The sequence below is a fragment of the Melanerpes formicivorus genome, unplaced genomic scaffold (genome assembly GCF_026170545.1).
Source record: "Melanerpes formicivorus ecotype bairdi unplaced genomic scaffold, bMelFor1.0.p_v2 SCAF_24, whole genome shotgun sequence".
Classification (NCBI taxonomy): Eukaryota; Metazoa; Chordata; class Aves; order Piciformes; family Picidae; genus Melanerpes; species Melanerpes formicivorus.
In genome coordinates, this window is record NW_027142376.1 from 9,792,248 (window position 1) to 9,815,839 (window position 23,592).

At 46.4% G+C, this 23,592-nt stretch overlaps 1 protein-coding gene across 1 annotated transcript in view; it reads left to right on the forward strand.

Moving 5' to 3' along the window:
• The window catches only part of CPNE4 (copine 4), a 159,138-nt gene extending 136,495 nt beyond the window's left edge, over positions 1-22,643 (forward strand). The window contains exons 12-16 of the mRNA XM_068152864.1: positions 3,341-3,395; positions 9,503-9,554; positions 12,734-12,867; positions 16,211-16,447; positions 21,962-22,643. Coding sequence (XP_068008965.1) covers positions 3,341-3,395; positions 9,503-9,554; positions 12,734-12,867; positions 16,211-16,447; positions 21,962-22,093 — 610 coding nt within the window. The 3' untranslated portion in view covers positions 22,094-22,643. The remainder of the gene's footprint in view (positions 1-3,340; positions 3,396-9,502; positions 9,555-12,733; positions 12,868-16,210; positions 16,448-21,961) is intronic.
• Positions 22,644-23,592: the final 949 nt, after the last annotated feature.

Consider the following 23,592-nt stretch of genomic DNA (forward strand, 5'->3'; position numbering starts at 1 on the left):
GGAAGTTTTGTTTTATTCTGAAAGCTGTCAGCCACCAGTTTTGAGGTGTGATCAGGGAATAACGTGATTATCTTTCTTGCACCAGGGATGTCATGAGTGCTCATCAAATGGTTCACTTCTGGCCTTGAAGACTAAGCCCTGGGAGATAGTGAAAGCCAATTCCTTGGTCCCAGAAGGTTGAATCAGAATGGCAGAGCTATGTACTTCATTTTCAATGCTGAACGATGAGAAAGTTCCTAAGGAGCATGTGGAGCTATCCTGAGTGAGGCAAGAGAACATCCTAGTCACAGGGGCAGGCCCCAGGATTCCCCCCACCTTTGAAGTTGGGGCACTTCCATCTAAAGAGCAGCTGCATTGAGTCCTGCCTTGGGGTTGCACAGGGTGAAGCTTTGCTGTCACGAGGCAGTGGCAGCAGTAGCTGGCACTGCTCTAACAACAAACCTGGGTGCTTTTGACTGAGGCAGATATCCTGCCTTGGGAGTGAGGTGTTCCAGAATGACAGCAAGGCCTGTGCCCCTCTCTGACTGGGAGTGCAGGAGTCTCAGCACTAGAAGGACAGCACAGGCTGCTGGAGGTGTCAGGGCTGCCTCTGAGTTGCTGCAGAGCAGATGATGGAGCTGCAGGTAGGAGAGTACCTGCACTTGTTTACCCTCAAGAAATGATGCAGTGCAAATGCAGGCACTGTGTGGGTTTCAGCACCTCTCAGGTTGGCTAATTGCTGCCAACATCAGCTTTTTTCCATTGCTTTATTGAATTTAGACACATTCTACCTAAGTAAGATTCTTTTTTGGTCTTTGCTTGCTCCTGCCCAAAATCAATTAAGTTGCAGCCCCACAGGGTTTGATTTTCTAATCCAAGTATGCTTAATCATTGATGTAAAACAAGACTCTTTTTTCCCTCCCCTCAGATTCTTTTCTAATGGTTTTGTATTCCTTGTCCCTTAAGTGTGTGCCTGAACTCTTTATATCTATTGATAAGGGCTTCCCCACATCCAGGAGAGTTTAATCAAAGAGAAGGCAACGAGCAGGTGGTTAGCATCAAAATGTCAGCAGCTACTTCATTTCTGTCATCTCCTGAAAAAAAAAATGCTTCATTACCATGCAAATGATGTTAGTCATCCTTTCCAAGATCCACTGTCACACAGTGTCACATATGGCATTTAGAGTATGTGCTCCCAAAATTTGTGTGACAGCTGCAAACTGTGAGTGCTAAACCATCACACACTGCAACAGCAACTGTGAGAGCTAAACCATCACACAGCAGCCACCCTTCCGCCCAGGGAGCTGGGGAATATCTCTCTGTCCCATGCTTACTCCAAGCTTGGGGCTTATTTCTGCTTTCTTTCAACTCCTTCTGTTTCTCTTTAGTTGGGTCAGAAACACCATGGTGCCTTTCACAGCATGTGTCAGAGCAGCCCAACAGCTTTAATGGTTGCTGGCTGCTGGTACCTTGCTTGAGCGGGGCTAGGAAGCAACTCAGTACTGGTTAGGCCACACCTTGAGTGCTGTGTCCAGTTCTGGGCCCCTCAGTTTAGGAAAGATATTGACTTGCTGAAACGTGTCCAGAGAAGGGCAGCAAAGCTTGTGAGGGGTTTGAAGCACAAGCCCTATGAGGAGAGGCTGAGGGAGCTGGGGTTCCTTAGCCTGGAGAAGAGGAGGCTCAGAGGAGACCTTATTGCTGTCTACAGCTACCTGAAGGGAGGTTGTAGCTAGGTGGGGGTTGGTCTCTTCTCCCAGGCATCTGGCACCAGAACACAGTCTCAAGCTGCACCATGGGAGGTTTAGGCTGGATGTTAGGAAGAAGTTCTTCACAGAAAGAGAGATTGGCCATTGGAATGTGCTGCCCAGGGAGGTGGTGGAGTCACCATCACTGGAGGTGTTTAAGAAGAGAGTGGATGGGGTGCTTGGTGCCATGGTTTAGTTGATTAGATAGTGTTGGATGATAGGTTGGACTCAATGATCTTGGAGGTCTTTTCCAACCTGGTTAATTCTGTTCTATTCTGATTCTATTCTATTCTATTCTATTCTATTCTAGTCTAGTCTAGTCTAGTCTAGTCTAGTCTAGTCTAGTCTAGTCTAGTCTATTCCTATTTCTATTCTATTCTATTCTATTCTATTCTATTCTATTCTATTCTATTCTATTCTATTCTATTCTATTCTATTCTATTCTATTCTATTCTATTCTATTCTATTCTAATTTCTTCAGCTGAATATTGGAGTGGCAGTGTCTTGAACACCACAAAGAAAATGGCAGCTGCTGGCCTGTTGGGAATTTTGACAGTGCCAGCAGCAGTGGTAGGAACTCAGCTTTTCCAAGGGCCCTGACAGCCTGTGAGCAGAATAGGATGAGCCTTGTTGAAAGGTCTGATTCATCCGAGCGCTGGAGTGCAATCCGGTGGCATTGAGCTCCAGGATGTGTTTAGCTGGCATGTGTTTGGGTGATTGCTAACCTCAGGGGTGTGATCAAGGGCTCTGCTGACTCAGGGCCCAGACATCCCTTGCAGCTTGTTGTTTTCCACTTTGCCATCTGGGAAGAAGCAGCTTGGCAGTGCTGGGACTGTGTGAGACATTACTACATTTCTGAAGGGGAACTAACAGCCTTGAGGCTTCCAGGTTCTCTGAACAGGGAAATTTTGTCCCTACAGATTGAACTGGGGTATTTGAAAGCAAAGGGACTGTGCCACAGCATTTGCTAGGTCATCAGTCAACCTGTGCCTAATTCAACTCATGTCTTAGTGGAACTGCTAAAGACGCAGACAGAAAGCTTTACAGAACCTGCAGGCTTGGGGGCATTTTGGGATATTTTAGGAAGTCTCTTTTGCACCTGGACAACCATAAGAACTCAAATTTGCACAAGATTTTAATTAGAGTGATCTTTTCCCTACACCTGTGCTCTGGGCAGGGAGAGCACTTCCATATTTAGATGGAGTCAGTGTTGTTACAGGCTGCTAGGACAGCTCAGCCTCGTGCTGCTGCCAGGTTGTGGACAAAGCATGGGTAATACAGAGCTGTTACTCTGCAGCAGATCTTGGTCCCGTAGTGCTCTCCAAATGGTTTTACCTTCCCCAAAACACTGTGAGTTCACCTGAGAAGTCTGCTGTGTCACTCTCCCAGGTCAGCACATGCCCCTCCTCCTCTCACCTGGTGCCCTTGCAGTCTGCCATGCTGTACTCCTGACCTTAAAGCCATTTCTGTGTGCTGTGCTGCTCTGTGTTTCTGATGGATGCTTACAGAGGAGTAGATGTTTATTGTAACAAAATGCTCTGAGGGAACTCTCCTTTCTTTTTGTTTTATTTTATCTTATTTTATTTTATTTGATTTTTTTTTTCCTTCTTTTCCAGTGACAAAATGTTCCCAGCCTTTGGATTTGGTGCAAGGATACCCCCAGAATACAAAGTAGGTGCATAAATTGCATTTTCTCATTTCCTCGGTTTATGAGGCACAAACTACAGGAGAAATGGTTCTGGGCAGGGCAAGGGCTAGGAGGAGTAGCTCTACTGCTTGTTTTCTTTCAGCTGGCTTTCTCACTCACTGATACCTCACTGAAAGCAGAAATCAAGGCTAGGCTTAAAAAAGCTGTGTTACACCCCAAACACATCATGATACTGACAAAGCTTTGCTCATGGATGCTGTCTAGCAGGAGGAGAACTGGCTCTTTGAATGGCATTTGCCAAACTTATTCTGAAGCTGTGCAAGCCCTGCTTTGACACAACCCCTTCTGGAAGATGTGATTCAGTGAGGGGTCCAGTGTCCATGCTTTGTGATGGAGAGGTTGCACATCTTCCTTAAATAAAGACTTTAGAAGAGGTGTGCCCTGTGGCAAATCTCTGTGCCACAGTGGACATGGTCAATAACAGGAAGAGAATACAAGAGTGTGTATCCATGTTGGATAGAAACTAAACAGAATGAGAGTGAGCACAGTGATGGTGCAACCGTGAGCATCAACACAGGGTCTTGTAGGGTTTGGAGTGCTGACAGCACAGTGACAGGAAGAGCATCCATCAGGGAAAAGCCTAGGAAGAAACACGAAGAGTTCAAATCCTGTGTTGCACCTGCAGAGGTAGCATGGACAGAAGAACAGTTCTGCACAAATAAGTAACCAAACACTACCTGGGGATTCTGTGAATCAGATACTACCTGAAGGAGAACAGCATTAGACTTCTGATCATGCAGACATCATCTGGGCTCTGAGTTGTGTCTCTGAGCTGTGGCTGGAGTGGAGAGCTTCTGTGCAGAGAGGGGTCCTGTGTCACTCCACATCGTAAAGTGTGGATCAGCAGATGAAAAGCATGGAACACACTGGTCCATGCTTTTCATCTCCTGATCCATACCCCAGTGTGTTCCTCATGGACAGCAGGTTTGATCCCTGCATAAGAGCAGCAGTGGTAATGTACAGCAAATCTGATACATGCCTTGCAAAGGGGTGTCTAAGGTAAGTCCACACGTGGCTTAAAGCAGTGCCTTCTGAGCTACACTTACACAAAGGACTGTGCCTGACAAGGTATCTGCAGAGCTTTGCCCCTCAAAAGCAGCAGCAGTGTTAATGCTGTCCAAAACCAGAGACAACTTTCAGAACTCAGATACAGATTTTAAGGTGGTGAATGCACACAGAACACCTGTGTCTGTTGTCTGTCTGCTCCAGCTGCAGCAGCTGACACCCTTCTCTGCTGTGCAAGGGGGAGTGCTGTGGAGAACAACCGTGAGCAGCCTTTCACCAGACACAGCAGTCAAATGCAGTAGCTGCTTCTCAGATGTCTATCCCTTTGCCACAGACATGTGCCCCCCTCTCCTGCCTGTGTAGCAGTGTGGGCTGGATGATCTATATCACAGCCAGCTTGCTCTTCCATCCCAGCACCAGCCAGTGCTGCAACACCAGGTGCTGCTGCCTTTGCCCTACACCAGGGTACCAGCCTGATGGTGTGCAGGGGCTAGGTGTTCCATCATCTGCAAGGTGACCATCACTGCATGGGGGAAGCCTGCAAGTCTTTCAGCTGCAAAGAGACATTCCTTGCTGAGGACTGCTTGAAGGAAGATGTTAGTGACATGTGAAGTCTTCTTACTGGTTTGCTGCTGATGGCAGTAAGGTAGGACTCACAAAACAAGACTCTTTCTGAGCCAAAATAATCATCTGGTGGCATTGATGCCTCAGGTCACATGAGCACACTGCCCCTTTTGTTAGATCCCAGCACCAGCCTCTGCAGTTTGTTTTAAGACCTTTCTGGTTATTTCTGCACTTTGAATGAAAGCTTCACTTGTTGCTTATGCTGGGAAGAGTTGCTGAAGAGACCCTGACTGCAGTTACAGCCACAGTGCAGGCCCTGTACAACTCTGGCCTGCACTGCCCAGTTTGCTGGAAAGGTCAGGGACTGTGATTCTTGAGTCCTGCACTTACCTTGAGCTTCAGGGCAAAAATGAATGCAAGCCTGACAGAGCAGAAGGATGTGTATTACACTTGGGGGGAAAAAAAAGAGAATTTGTCACCTTAGCCAAGCAACCTGGGTTTAGACATAGAAACTGGGCAGCATGCTGAAAAATCAAGTAGAGAGGAAAATAAATGGCCAAGATTTGCCCAGCTGAAATGTCTGCAGCGTGGGCCTCGCCAGAGACATAGGCTGTCCAACTCCCAAACTATTTGATTAATGAGCATTCTGAAAATAATAGCTCTTCAGCAATACTTCTCTACATTTGCCAGTGTCTTAGGCTTTTGCAAAATAGGCAGGCATTCCATATTTAATTTTCAGACTGGCAGTGGCTTAATAGTGTTCAATTTATTCAGAGAGAAGTGCTCAACACTGTGCATCTCGGCATTTATCTTGTGTGCCTCTATTGTTCAAGGATTTTTTGACAAGATCTATTTAAATTAGTAAGACAGCATTCCTAAATATGCCTGCATTTGTCAGATTGTTTGTCAAGGAGTCCCAGTACCATCACCTTAGAGACTTCTGGAAAGCAGAAGCTATCTGGGACAGAGAGGTTAATTTAAATGAATTCAACAGCGTAGAGGGAGAGGGGGGAAATGGATTCTTAATTGTCAGATTTCAGGCATCCATATTCAGTGTTTGCTAAATGGATGAAAAAGGAGATTTCTGAGCCAAAGCAGCTTTTTATTCAAAGAAATGGAAGTTCAGTTAGAGTAAAAGGGGTTAAAAAAACATGTAGAGGCCAAAAGAGAGTAATGTTTCAAGGCAACTTAAACAAAAAGCCTTTGCGTGGTCCAAAAGCTTTCCAGCGATTTGCTTCACGATTTAGTGGAGCTTTGTTCTTTGCTGCATTCCAAGGCAGGGTTTTCCTTTTGTGCTTTGAGGCTTGTTTTTCAAAGAAACCTTGACATTCCTCATTAGTTAGGGAATTCTCTTTTCCTTTCAGCCTTAATTAGAAACCTGTTTAACAAGGGACATCCTATGAGGATGAACTTTGTTACATCCCAATACGAGAGAAATTAGTTACCTGCTACATTACATCAAGGTGACCTTTCTGCAAGGTCACAAGCATGTAGCAGTGTGGGTATGGCTCCTTCAGAGTCTCTTGGGCACCATCATGTTGGTGGACAGCTGCTGCTCTGTGTGCAGGTGCTAGGCACTGTGCCCATGCAGGCAGTGGAAGCACTGTCTCGTCCTTAGCAGAAATATCTTAAGACTCCTTTTTTAGCTGATGTATCCTCAGAAAATTACCCCATAACTACTGTGTTCCTGGTGCAGGAAGTCCCTGGGTTGCTGTGTTTGAATAATCCCACATCCGTGATGGTATCTGCTAAATAACTTACCCAGAGTCCTACTCAGGGAAAAGATTAGTTCCTCACCAAGTGCCAGTAAATGTCCTTAGTGAGAGAATTTTAGTGGTGTTTGTGCAGCAGCCAAGTGACACCAGACTGAGCACACATCTTTGTGCTCCCAAGATGTCCCTCTCCTTTGCTTTTATGCATTGATCTTAGGAGGGAGGAGGAGGGCTGAGCATGGGGCTAGCAATGAGGCACAATCACTGTTCTCTGAGAAGAATCCTTACCGTGAGGCTTAGTCCTACCACAGACCATGGTCTGCAGCTCCTCACAGCTCTCTGTGCCAGGCACTGGTGTAAGGCAGGCCACCTGTTTGCATGGCTGGGCACACCCCAGCATTTCCTGACATTAATGCTGACCTGTTGTACAAGCCCCCCAGCAGATTACATAAACATGCTTGCTCCTGAACAGCCAAGTGTCATGTTTCCCTTGAGGATTTCTCAGTCTTCAGCATTTTAGGTGTTCACACTTTGGCCTTCTGTATCCCATTAGCTTATGAGTTCTGGGGGTGTATAGGGGCTGCACCGTTCAGTATCAGAACGATGCCATTTAGTAGGTCAGCTTTTGGTCCTCTGTCATCAACATGCTTTGCACAACATGAAAGAGGTAGAGCAACAAAAGCAGACAGCCCATGCTTGCATGTGAGGCTAAAATACTGCATTCATGGCTCTGGAAAAGCATCTTCCTTTAGCTAGAATTTCAAATACGTTTGGCTAAAGAAATGAAATCCCTGGGGAGGCACAGCACCGGGAGAGTCGGCCGGCAATACATAAACATGCATCGCCATCCTCGCTCTTGAGGTGCAGCCAACACAGAAAGCCTGAAGGAAGAAGAAAGGCTGGTGAACAGCAAAATCAAGCAGTGAGAACTCACCTAACTGCTCCTGACAGCTGTGATTACCTGTGGCCTGCAGCTAGTCATGAGGCTAGCAGATACTGGGTAGGCAAAGCGTGCGGAAAGAGCAGCTTTCAGCAGGAGGGCTTGCGAGTGTCTGACAGCCCTGCTTCTGTGTCTGCTCTAAGAGGAACACAGGGAAGCACTTTCTGCATGAGCTTCCATGGCCTGAGTGGACCACATAAAACCCTCTGTGCAGGGTCAGTGTGCATGTTCCAGCCTCCTGGCTATGCTGAAGTGGCAGCAAAGTTCTCAGGGAGTTTTTGTGTCAGTCCTTCCCCTACTTAGCCTCTTTAGACAGTAATGGTAGGCATCACTGTGGTGAGTGATGGGGAAATTTGGCTTCTCTATGAGACACTCTCTTTGGCAGTCATCAGCCAACTTAGAGCACTTTACAGAAGCTTTTCTGTGCTCAGATGTTTGCTCTATGGGTCTGTAAGTCACAGACCAGTTTCCATGCCATGCTTGGAGCCATCTGAACTAGCAAATAAAGCAGTGGCATCCAACCAATAAATCTCTTTCTGTAAATAATCCAGGTTCCATTGCACAGGGAGTAAACAGATTGCTTTCCATGTGACCAGGACTGCTGGCACTTCTGGAGGTCCTGCAGAGATCTCAATGAGTCTCAAATGTTTGCAGTTGAAGTCAGCTGTATTAATGCCCTGATGTATCTGGGATGATAAACCTGAGTTCAATTTTAAATCATGCAAATTGCCACTTTGCTCTCAGCCATATCCACTCTTTGTGAACAAAAAAAATATGTATTTATGCAGTGTGCATTGCAAGACAAAGTTGGGCTTCATTCAAGGCAATTTAAGACAAACAGGAGAAGTTAGAGACCTTCAGAGCTAAAGAGATTGAAAGGAATCAAACCTCCTCAGTGATCAAAGAAAGGAGACAAAAGGAATCTGGGAAAAAAATGCAGGCAAGAACAAACCTTAAAGCCAGAAAACAGCAGCTGAAGAAAGGTTTAGTCCCGACAGATTTGTGCTGCAGACGCAGGTCTTTAAGTGACAGACAGGTAGGGGAAGCCTGGAAGCAGAGATTGCCATTGTCTCACCCTGTTTGTGCACAAAAAAGTCTTGTATGATTGTCACAACCCACTGAAGATACAACACATTGCTGTATTAGAAACTCAACAGCTTCTCTGTATTCACAGCCATTTCTCTCAGACAATAGCCCTGTATTACAGACTTAATTACAGGTTAAGAGAGAGACTGAGAGGTTCACTACATTTGAGGGAAAACAAGAGCCTTTAGGATTGTTCATTATTAATTCACCCCCTAGCCTAACCTAACTCTTTAATCATCTCAGATCTCTTACATTAATGTTTCACAATGGGTCCAGGTGTTTTCCTTGAGATCTTTGGAGAATTAATTATTTTCCTAGTTCACTCATGGCCTTCAAATGAGGAACTGTCCACCGTGTGAGTGCAGGATTCAGACAGGGACTGCACTGCTTTCAGTGCTGTATTACAACCTGCTTTCTCTCCCTTGCTATCCAAGATGCTGAGCTAGGGAGAGCTCCTCGTCAGCAACAGATCCCTCTTCTCTGCCTGGCATTGGCAGCCCAGTGCTGACACTGTAGTCACTGGATTTCTCATGTACTTGGGTAGTTCTTCTCTGTGCTGTTTTTGTTATTGACAAGGTTGATTCCAGTGTGGTTGCTGTGTTTCTGAGGGAGTTAGTCAGCACTGCAAATCACTCTTAGTGGCTGAAAGCTTGAAAGAGCGTTGGTTTAACACAGAAGGAGTGCAAAGCGTATTTAACCTTAAGTCCTCTTAGAATAATTTTTCTGACTCCAGTCTTCTTCTCTTCTTTCCATTTATCTGCAGGTCTCTCATGATTTTGCAATCAATTTCAATGAAGACAACCCAGAATGTGCAGGTAACACTCATGTTAGGACAGACTGCTGTATTTTCGCTGTGTGCAAAATGTGCTTGCCATTTTTATTGTGTTATTCAAAGTGTTTTTTAAAGCAAGCAGCGAGGATTTTTGAAACCTGGCAGACTCCAAGCTGTCAGGCTTAGCTTTAGAAACCTTAGGAAGTGCTCCATTAATTCCCTGAAAAACAGCTCCCTTTGGAAGCACAGCCTGTTGCACATTCAGCATTGCAAATCACTGCCATGTCTGAAAACTAGAGCCGTGTCTCCTCAATTCCTTCTTCTCAGATCTTCAGCTACATCAACACTGTAGGGCTGTAGACCTCTGTGATCAAAGATTGCCTCGGTTTAGAGACAGTTCTTTGGCCAGATGTATAGCAAGCTGCAAGGCAACACAGCAGGGTCAGGGCTGAGGACTGCTGTGGTAAAAGGCAGTATGAAGTGCAGGAGGAGGTTGTGGCAGTGCTGTGTGGGATATCAGTGTTCTGGCAACAATCACTAGACCTTGGCAGCCAGAGGCCAGATTCATGTAGCAGATGGGACTGGATGTCCTGTATTTGTAGGTGAGGTCTGCAGGGACTGATGCTGTCTTTCCAGAATCTCCTGCCCCCATTCCTGCATTTTGTCAAGACAATCATCTCTAAAAAGTCCTAACAAGTAACCCCTGACTAGCACTGAGTTCAGAGTCTTGGTCAGATGAGCATTGCTGTCTAAGTCCAGAGGCTGTGATTCTCACTTGTTCTTCTGCTACCCTCCAAACACTGAAATAGGGGTTTCAAAATGCTCCTCCTCTTCACATTTTCTTGTTGCTCCTTTCAGTCCTTCTCAGGCACATTAACGACTTGCTTTCAGCCACGGTCGGCAGAATATATCCAGGATGAGAATTAGGATGCCAAGAAATAAAGTGAGGAAAATAAGAAAGGACAAGCAATTCAAGGGAAAGAGACATTCAAAGAGTTTAGACTTTGTGCTGCTTAAATGCAAAACCTTTGGTTTTGGTTCAGTTGGGCATCCTTGTTTTGTTGATGCGCTTGGATTGTTTCACTGCCCAGCCCCTGCAGGTCATAGGCATGAAATATAATTGGGCCTAAATCCTGCAGCTTCTTGACTTGCTCACCAGGCTTTTTACATTGCTTTTAAGGAGTTCAAAGAAGCAGAGCTTACATGTATGCATCTAGAAGTCCCTCTAAGCTTGTGAGCCAGCTTGAAATTGAGATTTCAGTCACACTGAGGGTATGGGGATAAGCTGGGGAAGCAAAACAGACTTCAGAATTTTGTCTGGACCATCATATTTGAAACTGTGTCAGCTCACCTGCTTCTGAACACAGACACACCGGCATCTACACAGGGCCTAATCTGCTTAGAACATCTCAGTTAACAGTGTCAGCCTTCAGTGATCACATATTTGTGCAGGCAGTGTTCAAACATAGCTTTGTGTCCTAGTCCAAATGCAGGACAGTTGTGACCTTTGGTATGCCTCTGAAAAAAAACCTCTATCAGCCCATACAAAGAATGGGTTTTAAATCTCTCCATTTCTGCCTCTTTTGAGTCTAAGGCTGATTTTTTCTCACACTGCCAGTGCTCTGTATTGTCTGAAAAGGCTGTTGGGTCTGTGCAGGGCCAGGAGCAAGTCAGACATTGGACAGACAAACCCTCACTTAGTATCCAGGCCATCCTTTGGGTGCAACACAAAATAGCAGTGCTGGCTCCCTCTAAAGCAAAGGAGTCCAAAGCCAGCCACTTGCATTTCCAGTTGGATTAGGCTATGGGAAGACAGTAGACATTTCCAAAAGATACTAATCTGAGATAGCAAACTGGAAATTACATTTCTGGAACATGTTTCTCAGATTAAAGCCACTCTCTGACACAAAGCACACTAAATCTGTGTGGAAAGCAGGGACTAAGGCTCAGCTTGTACTGTTTTAATGCATAAGTAAGAACTGCAGTGTATCTCCTCGTTGTCTTGGGCAAGATTCACGAGGCCTTCATGCAATATCAGCAAGTATATGTAAAGAAATGCTTACCAGGTTTAAAAGGGGGAGTTAAGAAAAGGTCAGGTTTGCAATACTTAATTTAGGCACTGGAATTGCCAAGGGGAATTTTGTAACACTGCTTTTCCTTTTAGCCAATCATGGCTGTACCTGGAGCTTGTTTTGTCTGTGAGCACTGCAGTGCAAAAATACCTTTGCATCTACCTAGAGAGAGAAGACTGCATTCTTCAGCAGTGTTTCACAGGAGGCTCAGGTGCATCACTGCAAAGCAATTACAACTCCCTGTCATTTCTGAGTGATCACTCTGCATACTGTAAACATGGCTGAGTCTGAGTGCAAACAGGAAGTGGCTTAAGATCTTTCATTCTTCAGCATCCCTTACAAAGCTCTTCAGTCTGTCACTTTCTTTCCAACTCTAGACCTCTAATCCTTTAGATCTGGTAAGCTGGGAGTTCTGATTGTGGAGGCTAACATGCATCTCTTCAAGAAATCCTTCTTCCCAGTCGTTGGCAACACCAATTTCCATTCTGTGATCTGTCAACTGTGTCAGCAGAAAGCCTCTTCTCCCTGCTCTGGCTATATATCATGAAATGAAAAAGCCGAAAATAGCTACTTCCCCAGCAAACCTTCTTGACTAAATCTTGTTTTTCTGTAGACTGCAAAGCATCATGCTGGTTCTTTCAAGATTTCACAGCTTTTGGTCATAGTCTGTAGGGTGTGCCCTATGCCACACTAGTCAAATTCAACCTGTGAGCAATTACACAAATTCACCCTGAAAAATCATTTTCTTAGCATGGGGGAGTCAGGTATTTGAAAAGATGTTTGAATGCCTTGACAGCTCTAGGTTGTAAGTACAAAGGGCAAATGAGCTGGGAACTCCCATGACAGAAATAAATACCGATCTGAAGAGGAGGAGAGAGAAACATGGAAGTGTTTTGGATTTCTCTGTGTGCTTTTTCTGTGAATCTTAGCTGATCATCAGGAAGCCATCACTTAGACCTTGACCTGAGAGGGGTGGAAGCTATGGCATTGCAAAGTAATACCTGGAAAACAGGCATTAAAAACATCTGGGAAGGGCAGCTGGAGACAATTAGTCCTTGCTAATTCTGGTATTTTGACTTCATACATTAAGAATATGCCTTTAAAGATGCCTGATGTTGGTGCTGTGCCTTGGTGTGGCTTTTCACGGCAGGCATACAAGGTGTTGTGGAGGCTTACCAGAGCTGCCTGCCCAAGCTGCAGCTGTACGGGCCCACCAACATCGCTCCCATCATCCAGAAGGTGGCCAAGTCAGCCTCTGAAGAGACCAACACCAAGGAGGCCTCGGTAAGGGCACAGTGCTGGGTGGGCTTTTTGCTTGTCTTACGGTGGCTCTCTTGCAGGCCATCCAAACAAGGCCTTTCCATGTGCCTGAGTCCTGCCTTCAGTCTGCACCAACTGCCTGCGCAGAAGGTGAGTCTGTGGCAGGTGGAGCAGTGTACCAAGTCTTTGCAGCTACAATGGCCAGCCTTCAACTCTTCCTCCACTGCTGAGTTGTTGTTCTCCCCCAATTTGGGGGCCATTGGATGACAAATGAAGGCACGAACCCCACGAGATTCCAGAAGTGCAGAGAGCAGGGAGTCTCGGGAGTCCTCCCAGAAGTCCTTTATTGCTGCATTGTAGAGTCCCTTGCATTACAGTGTCTCCGAAGAAGTCCAGAAGAAGTCCCGGAGGCCCTTAACAGACAAAGCAGCTAACAGAAGTCCCAAGCATATCCCTAGCAGCAGCCCTACACCAAAGCCGTAGCCAGAAGCAGAGAACTAACAGAAGCAGAAGTCCCTAGCAAGGCCCTAACCCAAATGACTATTGCTCACAGTGGCTGTTTTTTATACTCTTTGTTTTCAGTCCCTTAATCAGTAAAATCCAACCACATATATAAGCTAAAATCTTTTCCCAGTGAGAGGTGCCAGCAGGTCGAGGAGGTAGCTTCTGCAGCACGTTCCAACCCAAGGGTGGCAATGTGAGGTTGTTGTTCTTGGCACACATGAAGTGTGATTGTTTTGTTCTACTCAGCATGCTAAGGAATCGGTCAGCTAAGGAATCATTCACTCTGCACATGTCCAGCAGCTGCCCTCAGAACAGTGGCTGCAACACTCAGTCTCCTGCTTTGAGAGCTGTTTCACTGCAACACACCCAGTTCTTCACGGCAGGAACAGAAATGGCACCACTGAGGTTACAGAAACTGAGGGGCCAGACCCAGCAAGTGTTGCCCATAGAAGGAGTTGAGTTCAAGTGATTCCCGCACAGACTACCCCATTTCAAGTCTCTTGCAGAGGCTGCACTAAACCTTCTTTGTTCACCAGGGCATTTTTCCAACAATTCCTTTGGAAACTGTAATGCTACAGTTTCCAGGTTGCTATTACTGACACAGAGCATTGTGTGGAGGAGAAAAGTCTGTGAGCCTGCATCTGATACAAACCCCAGGACAGATTCCTTGGGATAAAAGGCTTCAGCAGGAATTGTGTTTCAAATACACGTCCTTGAAATGCATTAGGGTTCTTTTTCTTCTGCATTCCAGACAAAATGGAAAAAAGGCAGACTGAGGGAATATGAGAGCAAGTAGGTCTGAAACATTTACCAGAGCAGGGCTCAGTTCAAGTAAAGGATGTAAGAGAGAGCTCCTATCCCACAGCAGGAAAAGAGCTTGTGTATAGGAACAGGGTAGAGCTGGATGTTGGTGTGCTTCTCATCACTTTGCTTTCTTCTTGTGCTGAACCTTTCCTTGAGTCCTGTTAAGACAGGAGTTCTCAAACCTTTCTGTTTGTGAGTCTGGACTTGTGATTGTCAGTCCAATGCTGTTTCCAAGACCTTGATAGTATTTAGGGTCCCCATCCTGAAATGGGGAATTGGTACCTCTGAATTTCTGTTCCCCCACCTAGTCCTGCAGTGGCTCACTGTTCCCAGTGCTGCCTCTGAACTAGTATGTCATAGTAGGTAAGTTGCTTCATCCTTCTAAACCTAAGCTTGCCCTCTTTCTGTTTGAAAAACAGAACAATTTCTAGCATTAGGCTTCAAGATACAGTTTTTTTCCCCTGCATGTTGTGTGGCAGGAGGTGGTGCACAGAGCACCCTCGAGTTTATGCAGCTGTGCACATATGAACTGTAGTAATGTGTGCTGTTGGTATTGCTCCTCCAGAGTGACAGACATGTTCATTTTTCCTGTTCAGGCACATTTGTTAAGTGAGTCCAGCAAATGATTTATCCAAGTGGGAGTTGCTTTTCCCCTCTGCCAAGTGAGGACAGGTCATAGCCTATGAGCCCAGTTCAGTGGACTTGGATTTTTTGGGAAAGAAATGACAAGTGCACAAAATTGCTTGCTCTCCTTTAGTGAATGAGAAAACCTCTTCCCAGGGCTCTGTGGGAAGTGTTTCAAGATGGAACTATTCCTCCCTGCATGTGCCCAGGCACTCCTCATGGGCCTCGTTTTCCTGCAGAAGGCGAGACCTGCATGGTGCAGTGCTGCTCTCATGGGCAGCAGTGGGTCACCCTCTGGTTTGCAGAGAGCTGCACCCATCCCACCTGCCTATTAGCAAAGCTCCTCTGGAAAGTACTGTCACAGCCTCTCTGACAGCTCTGCTACAGGCTTGCAATGCTTCAGTACTCCCCTCCTACGAGAGCCCTAAAGGTGAAAAATCTAATGGGAACCTGTCAGTAGAAGTGATTGTGCAGCAGGTGGAGAACAGGGCTAGTGAGAGTCTCAGGACTATAGCAGATTTCCCAGCCAAAGCCCTGACTGTCCCAGACCTAGTAGCTGGAACTCCCTTTTCTACACTGTGCACCACTCTAGGACCTGGAAGTTACCTGAACTAAACTGCAGACAAGGAGCAATCAGTAGCTGAAGAGGTTCATTGCTATGAAGACTCTTCTCTATTTAGAATTAGAATTAACCAGGTTGGAAAAGACCTTTGAGATCACTGAGTCCAACCTGTCACCCAACACCATCTGATCAACTAAACCATGGCACCAAGCACCCCATCCATCTCCTCTTACCTCCAGTGATGGTGACTCCACCACCTCCCTCGGCAGCCCATTCCAATGGCCAACCTCTCTTTCCATGAAGAACTTCCTAACATCCAGCCTAAACTTCCCTTGGTGCATCTTGAGACTGTGTCCTCTTGTTCTGATGCTGGTTGTCTGGGAGAAGTGACCAACCTCCACCTGGCTACAACCTCTCTTTAGGTAGTTGTAGAGGGCAATAAGGTCTCCCCTGAGCCTCCTCCTCTCCATGCTAAGCAAGCCCAGCTCCCTCAGCCTCTCCTCACAGGGCTGTGCTCCAAACCCTTCACCAGTTTTGTTGCCCTTCTCTGGGCATGTTCCAGCAACTCAACATCTTCACTAAACTGAGGGGCCCAGAATTGGACACAGTATTCAAGGTGTGGCCTAACCAGTGCTGAGTACAGGGGCAGGGTGACCTCCCTGCTCCTGCTGGCCACACTGTTCCTGATACAGGCTAGGATGCCATTGGCCTTCTTGGCCACCTGAGCACACTGCTGGCTCATGTTCAGCCTATTGTCAACCAGCGCGCTCCACGACTGAGCTGCCAGAACAGTTTTGTGCCAGCAAAGGACAAGCAGTGGCGGAAGATGAACTAATGATAGAATTCTTCCCTTTTTGTCCTCCAACTTCTCAGCAATATTTCATCCTGCTGATCCTGACGGACGGCGTCATCACGGACATGGCGGACACCAGGGAGGCCATCGTCCACGCCTCGCACCTCCCCATGTCCGTCATCATCGTCGGCGTGGGCAACGCCGATTTTAGCGACATGCAGATGCTGGATGGCGACGATGGGATCCTGAGGTCTCCCAAGGGCGAGCCTGTGCTTCGAGACATCGTCCAGTTCGTGCCCTTTAGGAACTTCAAGCATGTAAGATGAATTTTCCCTCCATTCCGCGGATAGGGGCACAAGCGTGATGCAGTGAAGAGTGCCTGGGATGGGCCTGATGCTGAATGGGCACCAAGTGCTTTATTGTGTCAGAAACGGGCGAAAAAGAGAAGCATGTAGTTAGGGGCACCACTGTGTCAGAAAGGGGCAAAAAAATGAGATGTGTTTAGTAGTGGGATTATTGTGTCAGAAATGGGGGAAAAAAGAAGTGTTTAGTAGTGGGATTATTGTGTCAGAAATGGGGGAAAAGAAGTGTTCAGTAGTGGGATTATTGTGTCAGGAATGGGGGGGAAAAAGAAGTGTTTAGTAGTGGGATTATTGTGTCAGAAATGGGGGGGAAAAAAGTGTTCAGTAGTGGGATTATTGTGTCAGAAATGGGGGGAAAAAAGTGTTCAGTAGTGGGATTATTGTGTCAGAAATGGGAGAAAAGAAGTGTTCAGTAGTGGGATTATTGTGAGCTGGTAAGGGTGAGCAAGGAAGAGGTGGGGCAGAATCCAGGTACTTCTTGTGTCATTTCTTGCTTCCACTTTCTCCCAGATTTCAGTTTGGTTGCCCTCCCTGACTTGGTTTTCCTGGTGTCTCATTTCCACTTTCTTTTGATCTGTCCTCTGAGGACTGCTGCTTTCTGCTTTCCATCCCTTCGTTTCCACAGGCAGCTGAATTGGCTGTGAATTTGTACTCATAGTGCTCCCCAGGAGGCTCTTCCCATATTGAAATCTAGGTCCCTAAGATCTCAAAGCTGAGACTATTCACACACAATATGTCTCCAACCCCGTTTCCCAAACCTGTACCAGAACACAACTAAGAAAGTGGTGTTAGAAAGAGTTTCCCTATGTCCTCAGCCAGCCACTCCTGTCTGAACTGAGCATGGTACAGAAGACACTCTGTAGGAGAGCAAGGGACAGACTAGCATTAAACTGCCAGATCTGACAGAATGCCTTAGCTGTGTTCTTTTCTCCTCAGTCACTTGTCCTGCATTGCAGCATCTGTCCCAGGGACTGTTTCAGCAGCTGGGTAGAGACAGCATTCACTGGAGAAGGAGTTTTTCCACACAGCCAGGTTTCCCAGGGCCTATTTCCTCCATGAGGAAACATGGAATGGCTGTTGTGTTCCTCTGCAATGCTGATCACATCCCTTTCCCTTTGTTTTTTCCATCTTTCTCTCCCTCCCTTCCCCTCATTCCTTCTGTTGTATTTAAGTGGTTCTCCAGACTGGTTTGCTACTTCTAAAACACCTTCATCTGACACCATGCCAAGTGGCTGCATATTTGCACTCAGCTGTGGCTGCCAGTGCCACTTGCTCACCCATCAACTGGAACAAAGTATGAGCAGGACCTGCTCATAGCTCGTCATCCTCCTTCAGCAGATAACCACAAGTGACTAGTGCTGCACTGTAGTGTACTGTAAACATATACAAGAGAGACAACTTACAGTGCTAAATCCACTTTCAATTAGTCCAAACCCTGTTTCTGCAAGGGGCTGGCAAGGGCAGCTGCATTTGTGATTTTCAGTTTGTCATTTTATGACAAAGTTGAAATCATCCCTGGTTGACTAGACTAATGCTGACAGTTGCAGTTCTGGGCACTACATAAATTGTGCCTCTGGTATTAACTTGTGAGTGAGCTGATGTGTGGTTTTAATTGCTAGCACGAGCCATAAGGGTCAGGTATTATTTTTACCTGGTTTAGGTTCACTTTGCCATCCTTTCCCAGCACAGGCATTTATTGCTCTCGTTAAACTTGAGATATTTTTCTCCCTCTTTCTCTTGGTAGCAAAGACAATACAGATATAATGTCTTTTCTATAGCAGAAAAGTCAGTGTATCTTATGCAACTTGGTATTTGGTCTGTTTATTGTGATCTTTCAGCATATCAACAAATGTCAGTGCCCATGACAACAGCCACTGCTGGCTGAGTGTCTTCTTCATTGTCATAGCTCACAAAATCTCTCTCTCTGAATGAAGTGACATTCACAGCTAGCTACCTTGCTCACTTATCCTCAGCACAAACAGGAGAGCATGCCATTTCCATCACCCAGTGGAATCAATTTTCATGGGAGAAATGAGCTTGCTGTTGGCCTGGTTTTGCTGGGACAGGCTCCCAGGCCAGCCATGGTCTGCAGGCTGTTAGGAGTTTGGAGTTGGCCACGGCAGCTGCAGCTGCATCTCAGACCACAGAGATCACAACCACTATAAAGGGGGAAGCTTGCCAAGGATGCTGCTTCTTCTCCTGCTTCCCCCCATCCCTGGGGAAGTTTGCTCATCATTCTGCTTCTGGGGACTGCCTTCCCCTTTATTGTGACCACTGTACAGGCACTGGCCTAACTCTGTATACTTTATATTGGCATTAGCTTGGCTGTTTCATTACATCTGTTTTCATTTCAACCCTTGGGTGTCTTCTCCTTTTCTTGACATCCCCCTTGCTGCTGGGGAGGTGTTAGTGGGTGATGAGAGCAACTCAGCAGCTGGATATGGGCTGAATGCAGACAGATGTTTTGATTCAGACTTACTTTCCCCACAGGGAAATGCAGAATTTACACATTTGGGAGATTTCTGTCAGATCAGCTCTCATCAGACACAAGTTTTAACACATAGCAGCATATTACAAAGATGAATTTAGCTAAATATCACAGCCCTTTTGTCACTGTGTCTACTTTTGGTATTGAGGCTGTTCAGCTATTACCCAGAGAAGAAAATTTAAGGATCTTTTAAGAAAAAGACTAGGAATCAAGTTGCATACATTTTATAGATTGTTTTCTGATAAATCAAGTCTTTATTTGTCCTAAATCTGCATCACCTCTACAACTGATGGAAGGAGGGCAATTATTTTTTTGTTTGGCTGGAACACTAAACCAAAATTCATCTGGAGTCAACTCAAGCAGTAATTTTTTCATTACTTCAATTCTCAGGTCAGTGTGGAACTTGAAATTGCAGATCCATCCAAACAGATCCAAAATAATCTGTCCAAAAGCTGCCTCTGTGAGAAAATTGAAAGGGGAGTGAAGGAAATTGTAAAAATAACCTAAAAATCCCTTTTATTTTGCGAGTTTGACTTTAGAGAAGGTTCTGATCCTGCAGGCACCCATACAGGCATTTAACACAGGTAAATTACAGTTACTCAGGTGCCTAAAACCTCACACCCACCCTTACACTTCACTGCTACAACACCAGAGGCAGAGAGAAAGCTTTATACAAAATGTCCAGGTCCAAGCCTATTCAGAGAAGGGCAATGAGGCTGGTGAAAGGCCTCGAGCACAAGCCCTATGAGGAGAGGCTAAAGGAGCTGGGATTGCTTAGCCTGGAGAAGAGGACGCTCAGGGGAGACCTTATTGCTGTCTACAACTACCTGAAGGGAGGTTGTAGCCAGGAGGGGGTTGGTCTCTTCTCCCAGGTAACCAGCACCAGAACAAGAGGACACAGTCTCAAACTGTGCCAGGGTAAGTTTAGTCTCGAGGTGAGGAGAAAGTTCTTCACAGAGGGAGTTGTTGGCCATTGGAATGTGCTGCCCAGGGAGGTGGTGGAGTCACCATCCCTGGAGGTGTTCAAGAGGGGATTGGATGTGGCACTTGGTGCCATGGTTCGGTAGTCATGAGGTCTTGGGTGACAGGTTGGACTTGATGATCTTTGAGGTCTTTTCCAACCTTATTGATTCTATGATTCTCTGATTCTATGATTCTATGATTCTGCGATTCTATGATTCTATGATTCTATTATAGAGGGTTAGTCTCCTGCAGGATGCAGTGTGTCAAAAGTACTTCAGCAAAGCATTAGAGCTTTATGACTCTCTAAGGAATGTCCTGTGAAAACGATAACATCAATTGTAGTGACTCTGGGCAAACACTGTAGTTGCAGAGGCTTGCTAAAATCAAGGTAACCATCTCTGCTTTAACAAAAGTCCCTATTGTGCAGTGGGTGACACCAGCAACTCACTGCAGGGGAATGGAACAAAAGGAAAATATTTTCCCTGAACCCATGTGAAGTTCTCTCTGTAATTCTCACCACCCTAGCAGTGTGTCCTTCATGTGGAAGTGTGGAACAGTGAGGCTCATAACTGCTCAAATCACCTCTCAGTCTGAGTTCACAGAGCTGAAGTCTCTGCCTGTAGGATGTGTGGTGTATTTACTGTGTACAAAGCTGATGCCACACATGGCTTGTGTTCCACTCTGCATTGTATTTAATCACAAAGGCTAACAATTGTGACTTAATAACACCCTCATGACAGCTGAGGGTGGAATGCACAGCTCTTAGCCACTGCAAGGAGCAATGTTTTGCACTGTTCATTGCAATTATACATTAAGTGTGGTGAAGCTATGGAACCAAATCCACAGTAATTTGTAACATGCACCAGTTATCATCACAGGGGATTATTTTCCTAGTGCTGGCTGATCTGATTGTTGTGTATCAATCATCAGTTGAGAGCCATTCATCTTGAGGTGTTTATTGCCAGGATGCTCTTCAAGCATAGCAGGTAACCAGTGGAGAAAATGCAATAATAAACCTTCAATGTGTTAGAAACTCAGCCAAGGCAGCCCTGACACAGCACTGCAGAGCCCAGGGCTGGCCTCTAGCTCACAAGCCACTGGGTCTCACACAAATGCTGCTCTGGTCTAGAAGCAAGAGTGCTTTCCCACCAGGAATGTGTGTAAGGTACCAGTGGCTCAAATCACCAGGCAGGAAAGCTCCCCATCCCCAGGTTTGCAGTGTCTGGTTTCCCTGAATTTAAAATACTGTAAAAAAAGACCAGAAAAAAGTTAGAGCACTTGGGGCCTTGGTGTGCTGTTGGCCAGTTATGAGCCCAGACTGACTCAATGAGTTTCCAGCAATAGCATAGCTTGTGTGGAGGTTTGTTCCCTTCTCTTTTCATGCCTCACTTTGATCTCCAGGCACCCATGCCTCTGGCCCTGTGGCACTGCTGGCAGAGGGACAAGTTAACCCTTGTCAAGGGAAGTGATTCTTCCCCTCTACTCTGCTCTGGTGAGATCCCACCTGGAGTACTGCAACCAGCTCTGGAGCCCCTATTACAGGAAGGGTTTGGACATGCTGGAACGTGTCCATAGAAGGGCCACAAGGATGATTAGAGGGCTGGAGCTCCTCTCCTATGAGGACAGATGGAAAATGTTGGGGCTGTTCAGTGGGGAGAACAGAAGGCTCTGAAGAGACCTAATTGTGGCCTTCCAATATCTGAAGGGGCCCTGTAAGAAAGCTGGGGAGGGACTTTTTAGGGTGTCAGGGGGTGATAGGACTAGGGGGAATGGAAAGAAAAACCAGAAAAAACAGGTAGATTGAGATTGGATGTTACAGAGAAGCTCTTCCCCATCAGGGTGGTGAGAGACTGTAACAGGTTGCCCAGGGTGGTGGTGGAAGCCTCATCCCTGGAGGTTTTTAAGGCCAGGCTGGATGTGGGTGTGGGCAACCTGCTCTAGTGTGAGGGAGGTTATAACTAGATGATCCTTGAGGTCCCTTCCAACCCTAACAACTCTGATTCTACCATTTCCTGCAGGCATCCCCAGCTGCTCTGGCAAAAAGCGTTTTGGCTGAAGTTCCAAACCAAGTTGTGGACTATTACAATGGCAAAGGGATAAAGCCAAAGTGCATGTCTGAGTACGAGTCTTCCAGGACACTAGCTCCATGAACCTGCCTGCACTCTTTTACAAAGTCAAAAGAGAGAAAGCTCCTGCCTACAACTACTGTACTTAACAATGAAACGACCGAAGTAGCACGTTTTGGTGATTTTTAACTAAAATAACCCTTTTTCCTTTCCTTCCTTTTTTCTTTCATTTTTGTTTCTTTGCATGTGTAGCCTAAAGGCTTAAATCTGTTAAGCAGTTGTATTGTTGAAACATTTTTAGGGGGGGGTGGGGTGGGGAAGTGGGACATCCAGGAAAAAAAAAAACAACCCACCAAACAAAAATAAGAAAGAAAAAGTGATCTCTTTACAGCATGTTGCCTTGAAACAAACAGTTGTCTGTATCTGTTTTTTATACAGGTTTGTTGAAATTTTGCTAAATTTCTTATCTTTACACTGTAAAGCATTTTGAAATATCTATTGAGAGGCGATGGCCAAGATGTCTTTGGTTTAATCTGCTGAGCACCGAGAGGTTTCTCAACGTGGCAGATGCATGAACTGTATTTTGCATGTTTAAAATAAAAACGACACGGTTTTGCAGTCGTTGTCTTCATTTCTCTCTCTGCCACAAGGCTGCCTGCTTTCGACGTTCAGTACCCTGCAGGAGAAAGGTTGGTCTCTTCTCCCAGGCGACCAGCGCCAGAACAAGAGGACACAGTCTCAAGCTGCGCCAGGGGAGGTTTAGGCTGGGTGTTAGGAAGAAGTTCTTCATAGAAAGAGCCATTGGAATGGGCTGCCCCGGGTGGTGGTGGAGTCACCATCACTGGAAGTGTTTAGGAAGAGACTGGACGGGGTGATTGGTGCCATGGTTTAGTTGATTAGATAGTGTTGGGTGATAGGTTGGACTCAATGATCTCTAAGGTCTTTTCCAACCTATTCTATTCTATTCTGTTCTGTTCTGTTCTACTCTAAAAAACTGGGGTTGTACCAAAAGAATGTTTAAGCCACCGTTAAAAAAGAAAAGAGAGAGGAGAAGGGAGGAGAGGAGGGGAGGGGAGGGGAGGGGAGGGGAAGGGAGAGGAGAGGAGAGGAGAGGAGAGGAGAGGAGAGGAGAGGAGAGGAGAGGAGAGGAGAGGAGAGGAGAGGAGAGGAGAGGAGAGGAGAGGAGAGGAGAGGAGAGGAGAGGAGAGGAGAGGAGAGGAGAGGTTCGGTTCGGAGAGGAGAGGAAGGGGAGAGGAGAGGAAGGGGAGAGGAGAGGAAGGGGAGAGGAGAGGAAGGGGAGAGGAGAGGAAGGGGAGAGGAGAGGAAGGGGAGAGGAGAGGAAGGGGAGAGGAGAGGAAGGGGAGAGGAGAGGAAGGGGAGAGGAGAGGAAGGGGAGAGGAGAGGAAGGGGAGAGGAGAGGAAGGGGAGAGGAGAGGAAGGGGAGAGGAGAGGAAGGGGAGAGGAGAGGAAGGGGAGAGGAGAGGAAGGGGAGAGGAGAGGAAGGGGAGAGGAGAGGAGAGGAAGGGGAGAGGAGAGGAAGGGGAGAGGAGAGGAAGGGGAGAGGAGAGGAAGGGGAGAGGAGA